At 51.7% G+C, this 18,042-nt stretch overlaps 1 protein-coding gene and 1 long non-coding RNA gene across 35 annotated transcripts in view; one reads left to right on the top strand and one right to left on the bottom strand.

Moving 5' to 3' along the window:
* Nucleotides 1–18,042, top strand: part of LOC742522 (ATP-binding cassette sub-family C member 6) — a 73,098-nt gene that overhangs the window by 23,067 nt on the left and 31,989 nt on the right. For 7 of the 8 annotated variants that reach the window (XR_008539940.2, XR_008539941.2, XM_054668950.2 and 4 more), the window contains exons 10-17: nt 2,069–2,230; nt 7,434–7,526; nt 9,991–10,194; nt 11,379–11,522; nt 13,135–13,222; nt 15,303–15,378; nt 17,394–17,520; nt 17,736–17,912. Coding sequence is in view for 6 of the 8 variants with exons in the window: in XM_054668950.2 (XP_054524925.1) it covers nt 2,069–2,230; nt 7,434–7,526; nt 9,991–10,194; nt 11,379–11,522; nt 13,135–13,222; nt 15,303–15,378; nt 17,394–17,520; nt 17,736–17,912 (1,071 nt within the window). In the remaining 2 variants the exon portion in view is untranslated. The remainder of the gene's footprint in view (nt 1–2,068; nt 2,231–7,433; nt 7,527–9,990; nt 10,195–11,378; nt 11,523–13,134; nt 13,223–15,302; nt 15,379–17,393; nt 17,521–17,735; nt 17,913–18,042) is intronic. The other variant, XM_054668949.2, reaches the window with a different exon arrangement.
* LOC112207782 (uncharacterized) overlaps nt 1–18,042 on the bottom strand; it is a 50,966-nt gene that overhangs the window by 23,585 nt on the left and 9,339 nt on the right. For 4 of the 27 annotated variants that reach the window (XR_008539946.2, XR_008539945.2, XR_008539947.2 and 1 more), the window contains exons 2-3: nt 13,649–14,220; nt 503–5,030 (exon numbers count right to left, since the gene is read on the bottom strand). This is a non-coding gene — a long non-coding RNA (uncharacterized LOC112207782). Of the gene's footprint in view, nt 1–502; nt 5,031–9,695; nt 10,228–13,648; nt 14,221–18,042 lie in introns of all 27 variants that reach the window. The other 23 variants (XR_010152303.1, XR_008539966.2, XR_008539952.2 and 20 more) reach the window with 22 other exon arrangements.

The raw sequence follows: 18,042 nt of genomic DNA, 5'->3' as shown, positions 1-18,042 counted from the left end.
ATGTTGGCCAAGCTGGTATCGAACTCCTGACCTCAGGTGATCCACCCACCTCAGCCTCCCAAAGTGCTGGGATTACAGACATGAGCCAACACGCTCAGCCTGGGCTACTTTTTTATGTTACTCATCATAACTGCCATTAAAGCATGAGTTATAGAAATATTTTTGTTTTGTCTTATTTTTTTGAGACAGAGTCTCACTCTGTCACCCAGGCTGTAGTGCAGTGGTGCAATCTTGGCTCACTGCAACCTCTGCCTCCTGGGTTCAAGCAATTGTCCTGCCTCACCCTCCCAAGTAGCTGGGATTACAGGCGCCCACCAGCATGCCCAGTTAATTTTTGTATTTTTACTAGAGATGGGGTTTTGCCATATTGGCCAGGCTGATCTCGAACTCCCGGCCTCAAGCAATCCACCCGCCTCAGCCTCCCAAAGTGCTGGGATTACAGGTGTGAGCCACTGTGCCTGGCCAGTTATATAAATCTTTATTATAGAGCCTTGTTCCCCACCTCAAACTCCAGTCCCGGGGGAGCAAGCCTCATCTCTGTTGTTCACAGCTGTATTTTCAGTTCCCAGCTCAGTGTGAGTCACACAGTGGGCACTCTTCAAAGACTTGCTAAGTGGAGAATTTCTATGTCCAGTCATTCCTGGATCACTTCTTCACTCCCTCACGCAGTCACAAAGGGAGGGCTGCATGTGGAATTTAGCATTCAACAGGCTGGAAGAGGTCCACTGTGACCCCAGGGTTAAGGCAGATGTGAGGCTGCCAGAGAACCAGGTTGGTGTCACAGAAGCACGTGAAAGGTCTCACCCTTGTCATGCCTTCGTCACCCTGGATTCCATTCCTTGTGTAGGTGCTTACAAGGGCTGTGACTTTGGGCAAGGTGCTCAACTTCTCTCTGCCTCGGTTTCTTTAGCCATAGAATGGGGTTAGTAAATGTTCATTTCATTGATTCTAGTCTCACATTTTTTTTTCACTCTAATACTTCCAAAATCGAGATGTCTCTTACATGTCTTAATTTAACTGGAAGTGGTATTTTCCTTGGTGAGAGAATAATAGAGAGCAATTTATCCATAGAATTTTTTTTAAAGACAGGGTCTTGCTCTGTTGCCCAGGCTAGAGTGCAGTGGCACCAACATGGCTCACTGCAGCCTCAACCTCCCGTACTCAATTAATCCTCCCTCCTCAGCCTCCCCAGTAGCTAGCTAGGACCACAGGCGCACCACAACCATGCCTGGCTAATTTTTTCTTTTTTTTCCCCCCGAAATGGATTTTGCTCTTGTTGCCCAGACTGGAATGCAATGGCTTGATCTGGGCTCACTGCAACCTCTGCCTCCTGGGTTTAAGCGATTCTCTTGCCTCAGCCTCCCAAGTAGCTGGGATTACAGGTGCCTGCCACCATGCCCGGCTAATTTTTGTATTTTTGGTAGAGACAGGGTTTCACCATGTTGGCCAGGCTGGTCTCCACCTCCTGACCTCAGGTGATCTGTCCACCTCGGCCTCCCAAAGTGCTGGGATTACAGGCATGAGGCACCGCACCCGGCCCCCTGGCTAATTTTTTAAAGTATTTTGTAGAGCTTGGGTCTTACTATGTCGCCCGGGCTGGTTTCGAACTCCTGGGATCAAGCAATCCTCCCACCTCAGCCTCCCAGAGTGGTGGGATTACAGGCAGAGGCCACTGCACCTGGCCTGGCATTAGAGGGAATGAATATGGTAGTGCCTGCTTGGTACCATTCATGGCTGTGAGCACCCCGGGGAAGGATAAGGCTGTTCATTTAGCACAGTGCCTGCGACATGGTGAGCACTGGGCAGATGACCACCGTTATCTGTGTTAATCTGGTGTTTTCGTGCATGTTATTCATTATTATGCCTCCCGTGCTTTAGGGATCTTGGAGGATTTTCATTTTTGTCATCTCCGTGGATCCTCAAAGAGCCCTGAGAGGTTGGCCTAAGAGACTTTACTCACCCACCTCGCAGACGCGTGAAGTGGGGCTCACTGGGTGGAGAAGCCACCTGGGGCATCCCTCTGCCCCGGCCTCCCCACTTTACTTCTCTCCTTCTGCCCACCCGCCAGGTCCTGGCTCTGTCCAGTGGCTCCAGAAAGGCCAGTGCGGTGGGTGATGTGGTCAACCTGGTGTCCGTGGACGTGCAGCGGCTGACCGAGAGCGTCCTCTACCTCAACGGGCTGTGGCTGCCTCTCGTCTGGATCGTGGTCTGCTTCGTCTATCTCTGGCAGGTATGCGACAGGAGGAAGACGGGATTTGAATGGAGTCCCCCACCCCTCCTTCTCCCCCTCCTCCTCCCCTCTCCCACCCTTCCCCCTCCTGACTTAGCATTCAAGAGGCTGGAAGAGGTCCACTGTGACCCCAGGGTTAGGGCAAGTCTGAGGCTGTGGGAGAACCGGGTTGGTGTCAGAGAGGCACATGAAAGGTTTTACCCTTGTTCTGCCTTCATCACCCTGGATTCCATTCCTGGTGTAGAAGCTTATAAGGCTTCCTCCCCTCTCCCCCTGCCCCAGCCTCCTCCTCCGGCCCCCCTCCTCTTGCACCCCTCCCTGCACCCTCCCTCCTCCTGCATCTCTCCCACCTTCTGCCCACGCACCCCCTCCTCTTCCTGCACCCCTTCCTTTTCCTCCTTCCCCCTCCTCCTCCTCTTCCTCTCTCCTGCTCCACCTTCTTCTTCCTTTCTGCTCCCTGTCATCTTCCCTCCCACTTCTTCCCTTCTCCCCTCTTCTCCTCTACCGTCCTCCCTCTCTTCCCTCTCCTCTTCCCTCTCCTCTTCCCTCTCCTCTTCCCTCTCCTCTTCCCTCTCCTCTTCCCTCTCCTCTTCCCTCTCCTCTTCCCTCTCCTCTTCCCTCTCCTCTTCCCTCTCCTCTTCCCTCTCCTTCTCTTCCCTTTCTTCTTCCTCTCCTCCTTTTTCTCCTCCCCTTCCACCCCCATCTCCTCCTTCTCCTCCTCCTCCAATCCTGTCTCAATTTGCCTACTATTGTCTGACATGATGGGAAAAGCCCTCAATAAGGATGACCTTCACTTGACCTTGGGCAGGAAGTTCACCCTCTCTGGGCCTCAGTTTCCTCTGTAGAAAGATGATGATGATGATGACGATGACGTTGATACTTCCCCATGTGCTATTAGGGTACCCAGTAGGCAAGTTAACCATGTTTTGAAGTTACCAGTAACCCTGGGGCACCACCATAGCCACTGTCCACAAAACACAAGAGGAGAACATTTTAGGGGGAAAAATTGCTACTTAGTGTTCAAAAAACACAAAGTAGCCATCAGGAAACAACCAAACAAAACAAACAAAACATTTACTTTCCAACTTCATTCCTTTAACGTTGTGGTATAGGATTTTCTTTTTTTAAATTAAAATCAGACTCTGGGCCAGGCACAGTGGTTCATGCCTATAATCTCAGCAATTTGGGGGGCTGAGATGGGTGGATCACTTGAGGCCAGGAGTTCCAGACCAGCCTGGCCAACCCCGTCTCTGCTGAAAGATACAAAAATTAGCCGGGCATAGTGGTGGGTGCCTATAACCCCATCCACTCAGGAGGCTGAGGCAGGAGAATCGCTTGAGACTTGGAGGTGGAAGTTGCAGTGAGCTGAGATAATGCCACTGCACTCCAGCCTGGGTGACAGAGTGAGACTCTGTCTCCAAAAAATAAATAAAAATAAAAATAAAATTAGACTCTGTATCGGGAACTGCCTAGGCTCAAATCCTGCTTCTGACCACTTACCAGTTGTGAATCCGTGTGCAAGGAACCTACTCTCTCTGTGCCTCCTGTTCTTGTCTCCAACGTGAGGATCATAATTAACAGTAGCACTCCTGCCCCAGAGGGGCTGAGGCATTAAACCAGCCTATATGTAGAAAGCACTTAAAAGGGTGCTGGGCACACAACTGCACCCTGTAGGTATTTGTAATATTATCATTAGTTACTTTTCCATAAAGGATAAGACAGTAGATGCTTTTTACACTGGAGGCCACACCATCTCTCCTGCAAATATTCATCTCTGCCCTTGGAGTGCAGAAGTGGCTGTAGACCATACTAAGCAAACAGGCATGGTATTCCTCCAATAAAACTCTATTTATGGATGCTGACATTTGAAGTGCATATCATTTTCATATGTCATGAAATAGTATCCTTTTGATTTTTTTTTTTTTTCGAGACAGAGTCTCACTGTGTTGCCCAGGCTTTGGTGCAATGGCACAACTTCGGCTCACTGCAACCTCCACCTCCCAGGTTCAAGCAATTCTCCAGCCTCAGCCTCCTGAGTAGCTGGGATTACAGGCGTGCACCACGACATCTGGCTGATTTTTGTATTTTTAGTAGAGACTGGGTTTCACCATGTTGGCTGGGCTGGTCCTGAACTCCTGACCTCAGGTGATCTGCCCACCTCAGCCTCCCAAAGTGCTGGGATTACGGGCATGAGCCACTGTGCCTGGCCTTGTAAAAACTGTTAATGGCATTTTGATTGTAATTGCTGAATATTCCAAAAAAAACTCGAATGCTCATGCATATGATTGTTTTTGCTAGGGCTAGGGGCCAGGACTTTTTCCAGTGTCTTCACCTTGTATTCCAGGGCCTTGCAAACAATAGGCAGGTGCTTAGCAATTACAACATAAGGCACTCAGACAGAGCTTGATGTGCAGTACATAAATGTCATCATTAGGAAGAAAGAGAGGGAGAGAGGAAGAACATGGGAAAATTCAGGGCAATTGATCAGGTTGACCCCACCGTTGCTAAAAATCAGATGAGACCAGGCGGGGCACGGTGGCTCACGCCTGTAATCCCAGCACTTTGGGAGGTCAAGGCCGGCAGAACACTTGAGGTCAGGAGTTCAAGACCAGCCTGGCCAACATGGCAAAACCCTGTCTCTACTGAAAATATAAAAATTAGCCGGGCATGGTGGCATGTGCCTGTAATCCCAGCTACTAGAGAGGCTGAGGCAGGAGAATCACTTGAACCCGGGAGGTGGAGGTTGCAGTGAGCTGAGATCACATCACTGCACCGCAGCCTGGACGACAGAGTGAGACTCCTAAAAAAAAAAAAAAAAAAAAAAAAAAAAAAATTAGATGAGACCAACAAGGTATCCATAGATAATGCACCATGTTACTTCGCTTGTGTACTTTTCCTGCCTCTTGGTAGACAGTTCCTAACATCACCGTGAGGCCTTGGTGAAGGAGGAGTGGACACTGAGGTTGCTACAGTTTAATGATACCATTTTTCCCCCAGACAGAGATGTTCATCTTCTGCTCACATTCCTTGAGTGTTTTTCTAAGCCCTGCTGTGGGCTGGTGTTTACCCTCTGCGCACTTCTCCATTGAGCCACTAGGTAGCGCCATTGCCGCATAAATGAAACAAACTGGCCCAAGGTTAGAAAATAGTGTTCCCAGGCCAGGTGGGGTGGCTCAAACCTGTAATATCAGCACTTTGGGAGGCTGAGGTGGGTGGATCACTTGAGGCCAGGAGTTCGAGACCAGCCTGGGCAACGTGGTGAAACCCCATCTCTACTAAAAATACAAAAATTAGCCGAGTGACACACGCCTGTAATCCCAGCTACTCAGGAGGCTGAGACAGGAGAATCGCTTGGGAAGCAGAGGTTGCAGTGAGCCAAGATCATGAGACTCCACTCCAGCCTGGGTCACAGAACAAGAATCCATCTCAAAATAAATACATAAATAAATAAATAAACATAGTGTTCCTAAGGACTGAGACGGGAAACTGAGGCACACAGACTGGAGTTGGGGTGGGGCTTGTCAAGAGAACGGGTCCAAATAACCTGTGCAGAAATCTCAGAAAGTCACAGCAACTTAAAAATCATTTATTCTACCCCCTACTTCCACATTTTCCAGATCTAGAAACCAAAGCTGAGAGGGGGAAGATAACTATCCCAAAATCACCACGTTGGTGGGGGAGCAGGGTTGCCAGAGAAACACAGGACATTCAGTGAAGTGTGAGTTTCAGACAAACGGAAGAATTTCTCAGTGTATGTCCCAAATATTTCACGAGACTTAGACTAAAACCTTATTCACTCTTTATCTTCAAATGTAACTGGGCATTCTGTATGATGATTTACTAAATCTGACAACCCTTGCGAGGGATGAAATGAAGATTAGGAAAATAATTAAACGCAATAAGAGAAAATGCCAAATGAGAACAACTCTATTCCCATTTTGCAGACAAGAGAATTGCACCTGAGGGAGGTGACTTGCCCCAAGGCCACACCCAAAACTCTCAGGGTCAGGATTTGAACCAGGTCCTGATTCCATAGGTCTCAACTTTACTGTTGTGGCTGGGAACACCCCCCAGTCCCACTCGTGTGTGTGCACAATCTGTCTTGAATATAACTCTCTCCCTATTGTGTAAGAGGGCTGTTTCCCTCCCTGACATTGAAGGACCCTACCTTCAGCAGGCATCTCCTGACACAGCAGACCCCATGAGCACAGATCCCTGGGACCTGGTGGCTGCCCTTATCAGATTCCCTGACATCCCCATTTTAGGACCCAAGTCTGACCACCTTCAGGATCTGCAGCTGTGTTACAGAAAAGGGGTCCTGATCCAGATCCCAAGAGAGGGTTCTTGGATGTCATGCAAGAAAGAATTCAGGGCGAGTCCATAAAGTGAAAGCAAGTGTTTGTTTTTTTTTTGAGATGGAGTCTCACTCTGCCGCCCAGGCTGGAGTGCAGTGGTGCGATCGTGGCTCACTGTAAGCTCCGCCTCCCAGGTTCAAGCTATTCTCCTGCCTCAGCCTCTCGAGTAGCTGGGATCACAGGTGCCCACCACCACACCTGGCTAGTTTTTATATTTTTAGTAGAGACTGTGTTTCACTATGTTGGCCAGGCTGGTCTCGAACTCCTGACCTCAGGTGATCCGCCCGCCTCCGGCCTCCCAAAGTGCTGGGATTACAGGCATGATCCACCGTGCCCGGCCAAAAGCAAGTTTTTTAGTAAAGTAAAGATCTAAAAGAATGGCTACTCCATAGAGAGAGCAACCCAGAGGGCTGCTGGTTGCCCATTTTTATGGTTATTTCTTGATGATATGCTAAACAAGGGGTGGATTATTCATGCCTTTCCTTCTTAGACCATATAGGGTAACTTCCTGATGTTGCCATGGCATTTGTAAACTGTCATGGCGCTGGTGGAGTGTAGCAGTGAGGATGACGGCAGGTCACTCTCGTAGCCATCTTGGTTTTGGTGGGATTTGGCCGCCTTCTTTACTGCAACCTGTTTTATCAGGAAGGTCTTTGTGACCTGTATCTTGTGCCGACCTCCTATCTCATCCTGTGACTTACGATACCTTAACCATCTGGGAATGCAGCCCAGTAGGTCTCAGCCTCATTTTACCCAGCCCCTATTCAAGATGGAGTTGCTCTGGTTCACGTGCCTCTGAGAGCTGGGCTCCTCGGGATCTCCTGACATCCTGCCCCTTCTGTCCCCAGCTCCTGGGGCCCTCCGCCCTCACTGCCATCGCTGTCTTCCTGAGCCTCCTCCCTCTGAATTTCTTCATCACCAAGAAAAGGAACCACCATCAGGTTTGGCTTTTGGGAAAGGGACGGACCAGGCAGGAAGTAGGGAGGAAGCCACAGGTCCTGGTGTGGGAGATGGGGAGGGGAGAGCTGAGTGCGAGCCCACGGGTCTGGCTTTGTTCTTGTCGTCTGTGAGCTGCCCATCACTCAGACCTGCACCCCCTCCCGCTACCGTCTCAATGGACAGTGGCTCCGTCCCTCCAGTGTTCAGGCCACAGGCCCTGGGTCAGTTCAATGCCTTTTTCTCTCACATCCCATCTGTCAGCAGATTTGCTTGGCATCACCTTCAAAATGCATCCAAAATGTCACCCTTCCCAGCACAGGCTCTCCAAACCCCATGATCTGTAACCCAGGTCACAGCAGCAAGCCCCTGGCTCACTCCCCGCTTCTGCCCTCAGCCTCTCTCCACTCCCAGCCAGAGGAGACCTATGCAAACCAAATACGTTGTACCCCTCCTCTACTCAGACCCACAGCGGCCCCATTTTCCTCAGACTGAGCCAAAGACCCCACAGTGGCCCACCAGGCCCGCCCTGAGCTGGCCTCATTGCTTCCAACCTCACCTTCTACCCGTCTCCCCTCCTTCCCTGCCTTTCCCCGCACATCTCCCATCCTCAAACCTGCCCGATCTCACACATCCCCGCAGGCCTTCGCTTTAGCTGTTCCCTCCGCCTGGATCACCCTCACTCCCGAAGACCCTCCGTCGCCTCCCTGTAGTCAGGGCGGCTTCCCTCACCACCCTCCAGCAAGGAAACAGCACGTCCATCCCTCTCCTCCCAGCAGCAGCCTCTCCTTTGCCTGCCCTGGGTTTGTTTTTGCTTTTTTCCCCCCACAGCACTTCCCACATCCTACAGGGCCCTGCAGGAAGCACCCGACAGGGGTTGATTGCCTTGTTCTCCTTAACTGGAAGTTTGCAACAGCACAGGCCACTGACTGTGGCCAACTCGGCATCTAGTTAGTGCTTGGCAGGCAGAAGGTTCTCAGTAAGTGTTTGTGAACTATGGAAGAAAGGAGGGAGGGAAGAAGGGAAGGAGAGAGGAAGGGAAGAAGGAAAGGAGGAGAGGAAGGAGGGAGGGGAAGGAGAGAAAAGGAGGGAGGGAAGGAAAGACAAGAAAAGGGAAGAAGGACAGAGGGAAGGAGGGAAGGAAAGAATTGAGGGAGGAAGAGAAGGAATGAGGGAGAGAAGAAAGCAAGCGGGGAGGGAGGGAAGGAAAGAAAAGGAAAGAGGGAAGGAAGAAAGCGAAGGAAAGAGGAAGAAAGGAGATAGGGAAGGAAGGAAAGAAAAGGCGGGAAAGAGGGAGGGAGGGATGGGGGATGGAGGGAAGGAGCTTATTTCCTCTCTTGGCCCAGCTGTCCCAGTGTCCATCTGTCACCTGGGCTGTTTCTCCGGCCTCCTGTGTGGCCTCCTCTAAAACATTCTAGGCCGGGCACAGTGGCTGACACCTGTAATCCCAGCACTTTGGGAGGCCGAGGCGGGCAGATCACCTGAGGTCAGGAGTTCAAAACCAGCCTGGCCAACATGGCATAACCCTGCCTCCACAAAAAATACAAAATTTAGCCAGGCATGGTGGCGGGCGCCTGCAATCCCAGCTACTCGGGAGGCTCAGGCAGGAGAATCGCTTGAACCCAGGAGGCGGAGGTTACAGTGAGCCGAGACCGCACCACTGCACTCCAGCCTGGGCGACAGAGCAAGACTCGGTCTCAAAAAGTAAAACCTTCTCCAGGCAGCTGCCCCTCTGATGATGCCCCCAGCCCCATGGTGAAGCACAGGAGACCCTGAATTCCTCTGCCTGACTTTAAAGTGCCAAGTGACCCTGCCCACATGCTCCTCTGGTCACACTGAGTGTCCTCTGAGTCATGCTATTCCCTGTGCCTGGGTTTTAGCTGCCCCCGCCACCCCCCTACCCCCCAGCCCCCACCCCCCACCCCCATCTCAAGCCCCTCCCCTCCCTCTTCTCCAGCTCCATCCCCCCATCCTCTGCCTGCTCAGCACCCACTTCCTGGTCATTTAAGATTTAGCTCAGGCTGTAATCCCAGCATTTTAGGAGGCTGAGGGCAGAGGATCACTTGAGCCCAGGAGCTCGAGGCCAACCTGGGCGACATAGCGAGACCCCAACTCCACAAAAAATGTAAAAGGTAAAAAAAAAAAAAAAAAGACGTAGCTCAGGCATCAACCACCTCCAGGTAGCCTTCCTGATGGTGCCATACCCAGGTGGGCTCAGGCTGCCTCTGTTCTCCAGGCATCAGAGGCTTCCTCCGTGGGGCACACTGTCCCAGGGGCACTCCTGCAGAAGTCCAGGTACAGGATGATGGTGGTTGGACCAGGAGTGAGGGTCAGAGATGCTGAGAGGCAGACAGGTTTGGGACGCAGTTTGGTGAGATGAATGGGATTTGCTGAAGGGTGGCTGTCAGGGTGCAGGGAAGAATTCTCAACTGTCCCTGTCTTCATCTCTCTTCTTCCCTCCGATCCCAGGAGGAGCAAATGAGGCAGAAGGACTCACGGGCACGGCTCACCAGCTCTATCCTCAGGAACTCGAAGACCATCAAGTTCCATGGCTGGGAGGGAGCCTTTCTGGAAAGAGTCCTGGGCATCCGAGGCCAGGAGCTGGGCGCCTTGCGGACCTCCGGCCTCCTCTTCTCTGTGTCGCTGGTGTCCTTCCAAGTGTCTACATTTCTGGTGACGTCACTCTAGTCTCTATGCTGAGCAGCACTGAGGAAGGAGTGCGGGGGTGGGGGCAGGGTGAGGTAGGTGGAGCCCCCCAGATCCTACCACCCTGTCCATCAAAACCCACTCATTCTGGATCCTGTTCTCTCTGGGTCCCTGCTGTCTTCTACAAGAACTAATTAATCATATTATTCTAGCAAAGGTGGCAGTGGCTGATAAAGTCTGCTGAACTCTCAGAGAGAGTTCCAGGCTTCTACCGATGTGGGGAGGAGGGTACAGATGCAGGGGGGTGGCAGAGGTAGAATCCTGGGTCAGAGTGACTTCCCTGATCCTGGCCAGCAGATGTCCATAGCCACCCTGTCACTGGACGTGATCCTTGTCCTGCCATTCTGTAATTTATTTCATATTGCTGTCAGAACAACCTTCCTAAACCACAGTTTTAAAAAATTGGATACATAGGCTGGGTGTGGTGGCTCATGCCTGTCGTCCCAATACTTTGGGAGGCCGAGGTGGGTGGATCACCTGAGGTCAGGAATTCAAGACCAGCCTGGCCAACATGGCGAAACCCTGTCTCTACTAAAAATACAAAAATTAGCTAGTTGCAGTGGCGGGCGCCTGTAATCCCAGCTACTTGGGAGTCTGAGGCAGGAGAATCACTTGAACCCAGGAGGCAGAGGTTGCAGTGAGCCGAGATCATGCCACTGTACTCCAGCCTGGGCGACAGAGCAAGACTTCATCTCAAAGAAAAAAAAAGCACCACAAATGGCACCAACACCTAGAGCCCTCAAGTGCTGCTCCTGCCTGCAACTTTAGAGTCATCTTCCAAGGGACTCTAGAATCACAAGTTCCACCACGTCTGGAACAACAGGGCTACCAAGATCAAAAACTCTGCTGTCCCCCGATGCCTGACCTAGAGGCATTAGGTTCTCCCCTAGGTTCTAGTGACGCCTAGAGCCGTGGGGCTGCGCACTCATCACCATTAGCAATGCGCTGTGTCTTTAGAGAGAGCCTTATGTAGCTTATGACTGCGGAGAGGACATGTGTTAGCAGGACTGGGAGTGGGATCTACGGAGGGAAGCACATGCGGACATGGCGGGTGGGCCACATGGACCGTGTAGGCACCACAGCTTGCCCAGGCTGCCCTATCCATGCTTGCGTGTCTCACTGTTGCCCCATGTGTCCCCCCCACCCCCCAGGTCGCACTGGTGGTGTTTGCTGTCCACACTCTGGTGGCCGAGAATGCTATGGATGCAGAGAAAGCCTTTGTGACTCTCACAGTTCTCAACATCCTCAACAAGGCCCAGGCTTTCCTGCCCTTCTCCATCCACTCCCTCGTCCAGGTGAGGTGGGTGCAAGGGCTGGAGCCATCCTGGGAGAGTGCGTGGGCTACACCTGGCTCCAGCTTCCCTACCCCTGCCATTTGCAGAGGAGAGGGAAGACAGAGTGGGAGGGAGAGGGATGGTGTGGAGCTGGAAAAGGGGCAGGTAGGGGCAAGAACAGAGGCGGGCAGAGAGTACAGCAAATACATCTGGAAGGGGTCAGCCTTTGGAGGGCAATGTGCAGACCTTTCCACACACACCCTCAGGACATGCATACTTGTCCATCTGCCCAGCAATTCCACATACAAGCAATCATGTCAGTTCCCTTTTTTATACAAAGCGATTTTGTTTCTCTTCCTTTGCTATCTCTAGTCCTTTCAGCATGATGAAAACAAGAAACGGCGGCATACCTGAGCCATCTCCATGTTTTTTATTTTTTATTTTTATTTATTTATTTATTTGAGATGGAGTCTCACTCTGTCACCCAGGCTGGAGTGCAGTGGCGCAATCTCGGCTCACTGCAAGATCTACCTCGCAGATTCAAGTGATTCTCCTGCCCCAGCCTGCCAAGTAGCTGGGACCACAGGCATGCACAACCATGGCCAGCTAATTTTTTTTTTTTTTTTTTTTTGTATTTTTAGTAGAGATGAGATTTCACCATGTTGGCCAGGCAGGTCTTGAACCGCTGACCTCAGGTGATCTGCCCACCTTGGCCTCCCAAAGTGCTGATTACAGACATGAGCCACTGCACCCAGTCTTATTTATTTATTTATTGTGTTTTTAGTAGAGACAGGGTTTCACCATGTTGGCCAGGCCAGGCTGGTCTTGAACTCCCGACCTCATGTAATAAGCCCGCCTCAGCCTCCCAAAGTGCTAGGATTACAGGCATGAGCCACCGCGCCTGGCCGCCTTATTTATTTATTTATTTATTTATTTTATTTATTTATTGAGACAGTGTCTCACTCTGTCACCCAGGCTGGAGTGCAGTGGCACGATCTCAGCTCACTGCATGCTCAAACTCCTGGACTCAAGTGATGCTTCTACCTCCCAGCCTCCTGAGTAGCTGGGACTACAGGCATGGGCCACCACATCCGGCTAATTTTTTTAATTTTTTGTAGAAACAAAGAGTCTTGCTATGTTCCCCAGGTCTCCAACTCCTGGCCTCAAGTGATCCTCCTGCACTTGGCTTCCCAAAGTGCTGGGATTACCGGCATGAGCCGCTGCACCTGGCCTAATCTCTATTTTAACGACTGGTCTCTTTCTTCCCCAAAGATGGGTTTGTGACTGGGAGAGAGCGCCCCCAGGTGGACAACATTTGAAATTGTTCCACATAATGGCTTGATAACCTTATTGGAAAAGCCACCATCCTCTTCCCAGATCTTGTCTGCAGAATGGCAGCTGGCTTGCTTCGGTGTCACTGATTTGTAGGATCGCAGAGGTGGGAGATCACCACCATCAAGGTCACCACTTGGGTTGCATCGTTTCCCATGAACTAGAAAGCTTTGTCCTCACGCCTCCTATGCACAGAGCTTGGTAGACAGGAAGCTGTTGCCACACATCTTGAGACACCGACACCCAAAACCCGAGTTCTTTGCTCTTCTTGCTGGGTGACCTGCGGCTTCGGTTTTCCTAGGCCCGGGTGTCCTTTGACCGTCTGGTCACCTTCCTCTGCCTGGAAGAAGTTGACCCTGGTGCTGTAGACTCAAGTTCCTCTGGAAGCAGTGAGTGCTGAGTCTGGCAGGAGGGGTGTGGGAGGGATGTGGGGATGTGGGGGCCACCCCGGCCCAAAATGGCAAGCCAGCATCAGCACTGGGGGGAGATGGGGGCTGCGGGCAATGGATGACACGTGCAGATCACGCCATCTGCGTGTCACTTGGAAACTGGCACCGTGCTGCTCTTCTTTCTGCTAGCCATTCAGCGACCACTCACTGAGCGCCCACTTTGTACCATCCTGGGTGTACAACAGGGAACACTCTAACACAGTGGTCCCCAAGCTTTTTGGCACCAGGGACTGGTTTTGTGGAAGACAGTTTTCCCACGGACCGGGGCGAGGCGCGTGGTTTTGGGATGATTCAAACACATTCCATTTATTGTGCCCTTTATTATTATTACATTGTACCATATAATGAAATAATTATACAACTCACCATAACGTAGAACCAGTGGGAGCCCTGAGCTTGCTTTCCGTCAACTAGATGGCCCCAAAGCGGGTGATGGGAGACAGAGATCATCAGGCATTAGATTCTTATAAGGAACACGCAACCCAGATTCCTCACATGCACAGTTCACAAGTGTTCATGCTCCTATGAGAATCTATTGCTGCTGCTGATTTGGCAGGAGGTGGAGCTCAGGCGGTGATGGGAGTGATGGGGAATGGCTGTAAACACAGATGACACTCTGCTCACCTGCCCTGCGCTCACCTCCTGCTGTATGGCCCAGTTCCTAAGAGGCTGCAGACTGGTACCAGTCTGTGGCCTGGGGGTTGAGGACTCCTGCTCTAACAGACCAGGTCCTTGTCCTCATGCAGAAAGTCCCAGGTAATAAGCATGACAGCATTTTGATCAAGCTGGAAAATAGCAACATTTCAAGCACCATTGCACGATGAGACTTACCAAGCTCAAGTTACCTGGGCTTCCCCCTCCACCCCATCCTTCTTTTACGCCACGGGCCAAGACACCCTCTCCCTTGTTGCAACGAAGAATCTGGGCAAACTGTGTACCTGGAAAACACCCACATAGTGGTAAGAAGCTGAGCCTGTGGCATTCAACTGCCCAGGTCCAAATCCCAGCCCCAGCACTGACTAGCTGGGTGATCCTGACAAGTAGATCATCTCTCTGAGCCTCCGTGTTCCCATCTCCAAAATGGGCATGTTAATCATTATAGCAGCTAATTGTGAGGATGAATTTAGTTGATCTGGGCTAAGCCATGAGAGCTTTGATTTTTAGAAAATCTTTCAGGCGATTCTAACTACGTCTTAAGGATCAAGAACCACTAATCTAATTACGCTTGTTATCACAGTGAAATAATAATAATAATAATTAGTATTATTTTTGAGACACAGTCTTACTCCGTCATCCAGGCTGGAGTGCAGTGGTGCAATCTTGGTTCACTGCAACCTCCGCCTCCTGGGTTCAAGCAATTCTCCTGCCTTAGCCTCTCGAGTAGCTGTGATTACAGGCGCCCACCACCACGCCTGGCTAATTTTTGTATTTTTTGGTAGAGGCAGGGTTTTGCCATGTTGGCCAGGCTGGTCTCAAACTCCTGACCTCAAGTGATCCTACCACCTCTGCTTCCTAAAGTGCTGAGATTACAGGCATGAGACACTGTGCCGGCCACAGTGAAATTAATAACACCCCCTTCACTCTGGGAAGGCTGGGATTTGATGATAATTTATTTCAGAAATTCACTAACTTTTTCCATAAATGACCAGATTGTGCATATTTTAGGCCTGTGGGCCACACAGTCTCTGTCACAACTGCTCAAAGCATGAAATATAGAAATGAATGGATGTGGCCGTGTTCCAATAAAACTTTATTTATAAGAAAAGGCAGCAGGCAGGATTTGGTCTCTGGGCCACAGTTTGCCTCCCCCTGGATTATGTAGCCATGGGACACGGACAGAACAAGAACCCTGCGGGGTCACCCACAAGCCAGTGAGTAGCAGGGCAATTTGTTCAGTGGGAGAGATTTCTTCCTGCAGCCTCTGCCCCTGGCGGGGCGGCGGATGGTGCCTGGGGGCCTCTCCGATGCAGAGGCCGGCCAGGTCAGGGGTCTCCTGTAAATGGCCTCTTGTGCCCTGCAGCTGCCGGGAAGGATTGCATCACCATACACAGTGCCACCTTCGCCTGGTCCCAGGAAAGCCCTCCCTGCCTCCACAGGTACAGAACACCCGTAGTAACCAGCCTCATGTTTTTAGGGAGAAGATGCGTGGGGCTCCTGCTGCCTCCCACCTGAGAGGTGGTGTAGGTTTCCAGCCTGGGACTGGAGGGTGGTTTAGGCTGGGCTGGGGCTCTGCCGGGGAGGTTCTCAGGATACATCTCTACCTCCTGAAGGTGGGGACCTGCACAGCACAGACCAGTATCTCCTGCAGATGGGGACCAGGGCATCTGAGCCTCCCCCATTAGGGGGAGACACCCCTGTGCTCCCAGGCTGGCCAAGACGATGCCAAGGGAGGGCTGGCTGAGAGGAGCCCCAAGGTTCAGCCCTATCAGCTGTGCTCACTTCTGTGCCTCCTGTATCAGTCCGAGGTCATGATCATCTATAGTCTCCAACTCTATCGCTTGGTCTTTGTGGCCAAAAATCTCAGACAGCCCTGAAACTCCCTAAGAAGAGAAGGAATATGCCCCAGGTAGTATTTGTATTGGTTGTCATTCACTCACTTCATCGATAGAGCACTAGGTATGGGCCACGCTCTGTTCTAGGTATTGGGGATAGGGCGAAGGAAACAGACAAGGGCCCTGCTCTCTTGGGGTGACATGCTGATAGAGGTGAGGCCCAAACAGAAAACCAGAGCAAGGGAACAGAGTACGATGGCATGTCTAGCGAGGGAAGGCTTTGCATTCAAGCCGAGATCATAAGGAAGGAGTGTCTGGGAGAAGAGCTGTCTTTTTTTTTTTTTTTTTGAAACGGAGTCTTGCTCTGTCACGCAGGCTGGAGTGCAATGGCATGATCTCGGCTCACTGCAACCTCCACCTTCCGGATTCAAGCAATTCTCCTGCCTCAGCCTCCCGAGTAGCTGGGATTACAGGTGCATGCTACCACACCCAGCTAATTTTTGTATTTTTAGTAGAGATGGGTTTTACCATGTTCGTCAGGCTGGTCTCCAACTCCTGACCTCAAGAGATCCACCTGCCTCAGTTCCCAAAGGACTAGGATTACAGGCATGAGCCACCGTGCCCGGCCTGGGAGAAGAACCTTCTAGGCGGTGGGAATGGCATCAGCAAAGGTCCTGGGGCAGGAGAGTGCCTGGACCTGGGTTTCTCAACCTCAGCACGGTTCATATTTTGGGCTGAAACTTCTTTGTTGGGGGCTGTCGTGTGCATTGTGGGATGTCTAGCAGACCCAATCTCTACCCACTAGATGCCAACAGCACCCCCTACTGGTTGTGACATCCAAAAATATCTCTAGGTCTTGCCAAATGACTCCTGGGGGATGCAGTCACCCCCAGGTGAGAACCACTGGCCTTTTGTGTTCAAGAAACAGCAAGGAGGTCAGCAAGGCCAGGGCCGAGCAGCTGAGGCACAGAGCGGAAGGAGGCGGGAGATGTCATTCCTGATGGTCAGGACTTTAGCTCTGACCCTGAGTGAAATGGGAGTGCTGGCGGGTTTAGCTGGGAAGTGTCATGATCTGACTTGGGTTTTAACAGATCCCTCTGGTCACTGGGTGGAGGATGGGCTGTGGGACGCGGACAGGAGTGGGGCGGGACCAAGAGTAGGGGGAGGGAGGGAGGAAAGAGCCTATTTATCGCAAGAGCCAAGGCAGGAGGCCAGGCTGGTGAAACCCTCAGGCTATAGTCAACTCTGTGTGTGTGCGTGTGCGTGGTGTGCATGTGTGCACACATGTATGCGTGTGAGCATGGATTGATTGGGTATGTGCATGCACTTGTGTGTGTGTGGATGCGTGCCCACATTGTGTTGCTGTGCATGCTAGCATGCTTGTATGAGTGTGCAAATGTGCATGCATGTGTGCACGCTTTGTGTGCATGTGTACATGCACAGATGTGCACAGGATAGTTCCTCAAATAGCTAGACAAGGACTGGGAAAAAGAACAGCCCCACAGGTCCTCTTGGAGACTCCCAGAGCAGGAAAGCTCAGCTCCATCTGGGGCTCATCCTTCCTCACAGAGGCGGGCTGAACCCTAACCAAGGTCATGTCTCCCCTCTTGCGTGTCCAGAATAAACCTCACGGTGCCCCAGGGCTGTCTGCTGGCTGTTGTCGGTCCAGTGGGGGCAGGGAAGTCCTCCCTGCTGTCCGCCCTCCTTGGGGAGCTGTCAAAGGTGGAGGGGTTCGTGAGCATCGAGGTGAGGCCACCCCCAGCCTGTCTGCTAGGATGTCCCCATCCTGAAAGCCCCACTTCCTCGCTGCCTTCCCACCCTCCCCATCCCAGCCAAGTTCACTTTCACTCATTCTCTCCACCTCTCACCCACCACTGAGAGCCCAGCTCCCACTGCTCCTCAAAACCTATCCCACCTCTGTCCCCATCATCCTCCTGTGACCAAAGTAAGTTGTGTTTTAGGGTGCTGTGGCCTACGTGCCCCAGGAGGCCTGGGTGCAGAACACCTCTGTGGTAGAGAATGTGTGCTTCGGGCAGGAGCTGGACCCACCCTGGCTGGAGAGAGTTCTAGAAGCCTGTGCCCTGCAGCCAGATGTGGACAGCTTCCCTGAGGGAGTCCACACTTCAATTGGGGAGCAGGTGAGAGTTTGGGGGTCTTTTTGGGACAGGGAGACATTGCAGTTGGGAGTCATTTGGGTCCCCGACTCATCATGGGCAGTATGATGGAGAAATGAGAGGAATGGTTAGGGAAGTAGCGGAGAAAAAGGGC

This window comes from Pan troglodytes, chromosome 18 (assembly GCF_028858775.2).
Source record: "Pan troglodytes isolate AG18354 chromosome 18, NHGRI_mPanTro3-v2.0_pri, whole genome shotgun sequence".
Classification (NCBI taxonomy): Eukaryota; Metazoa; Chordata; class Mammalia; order Primates; family Hominidae; genus Pan; species Pan troglodytes.
This window is presented reverse-complemented; position numbering and strand designations above follow the sequence as displayed.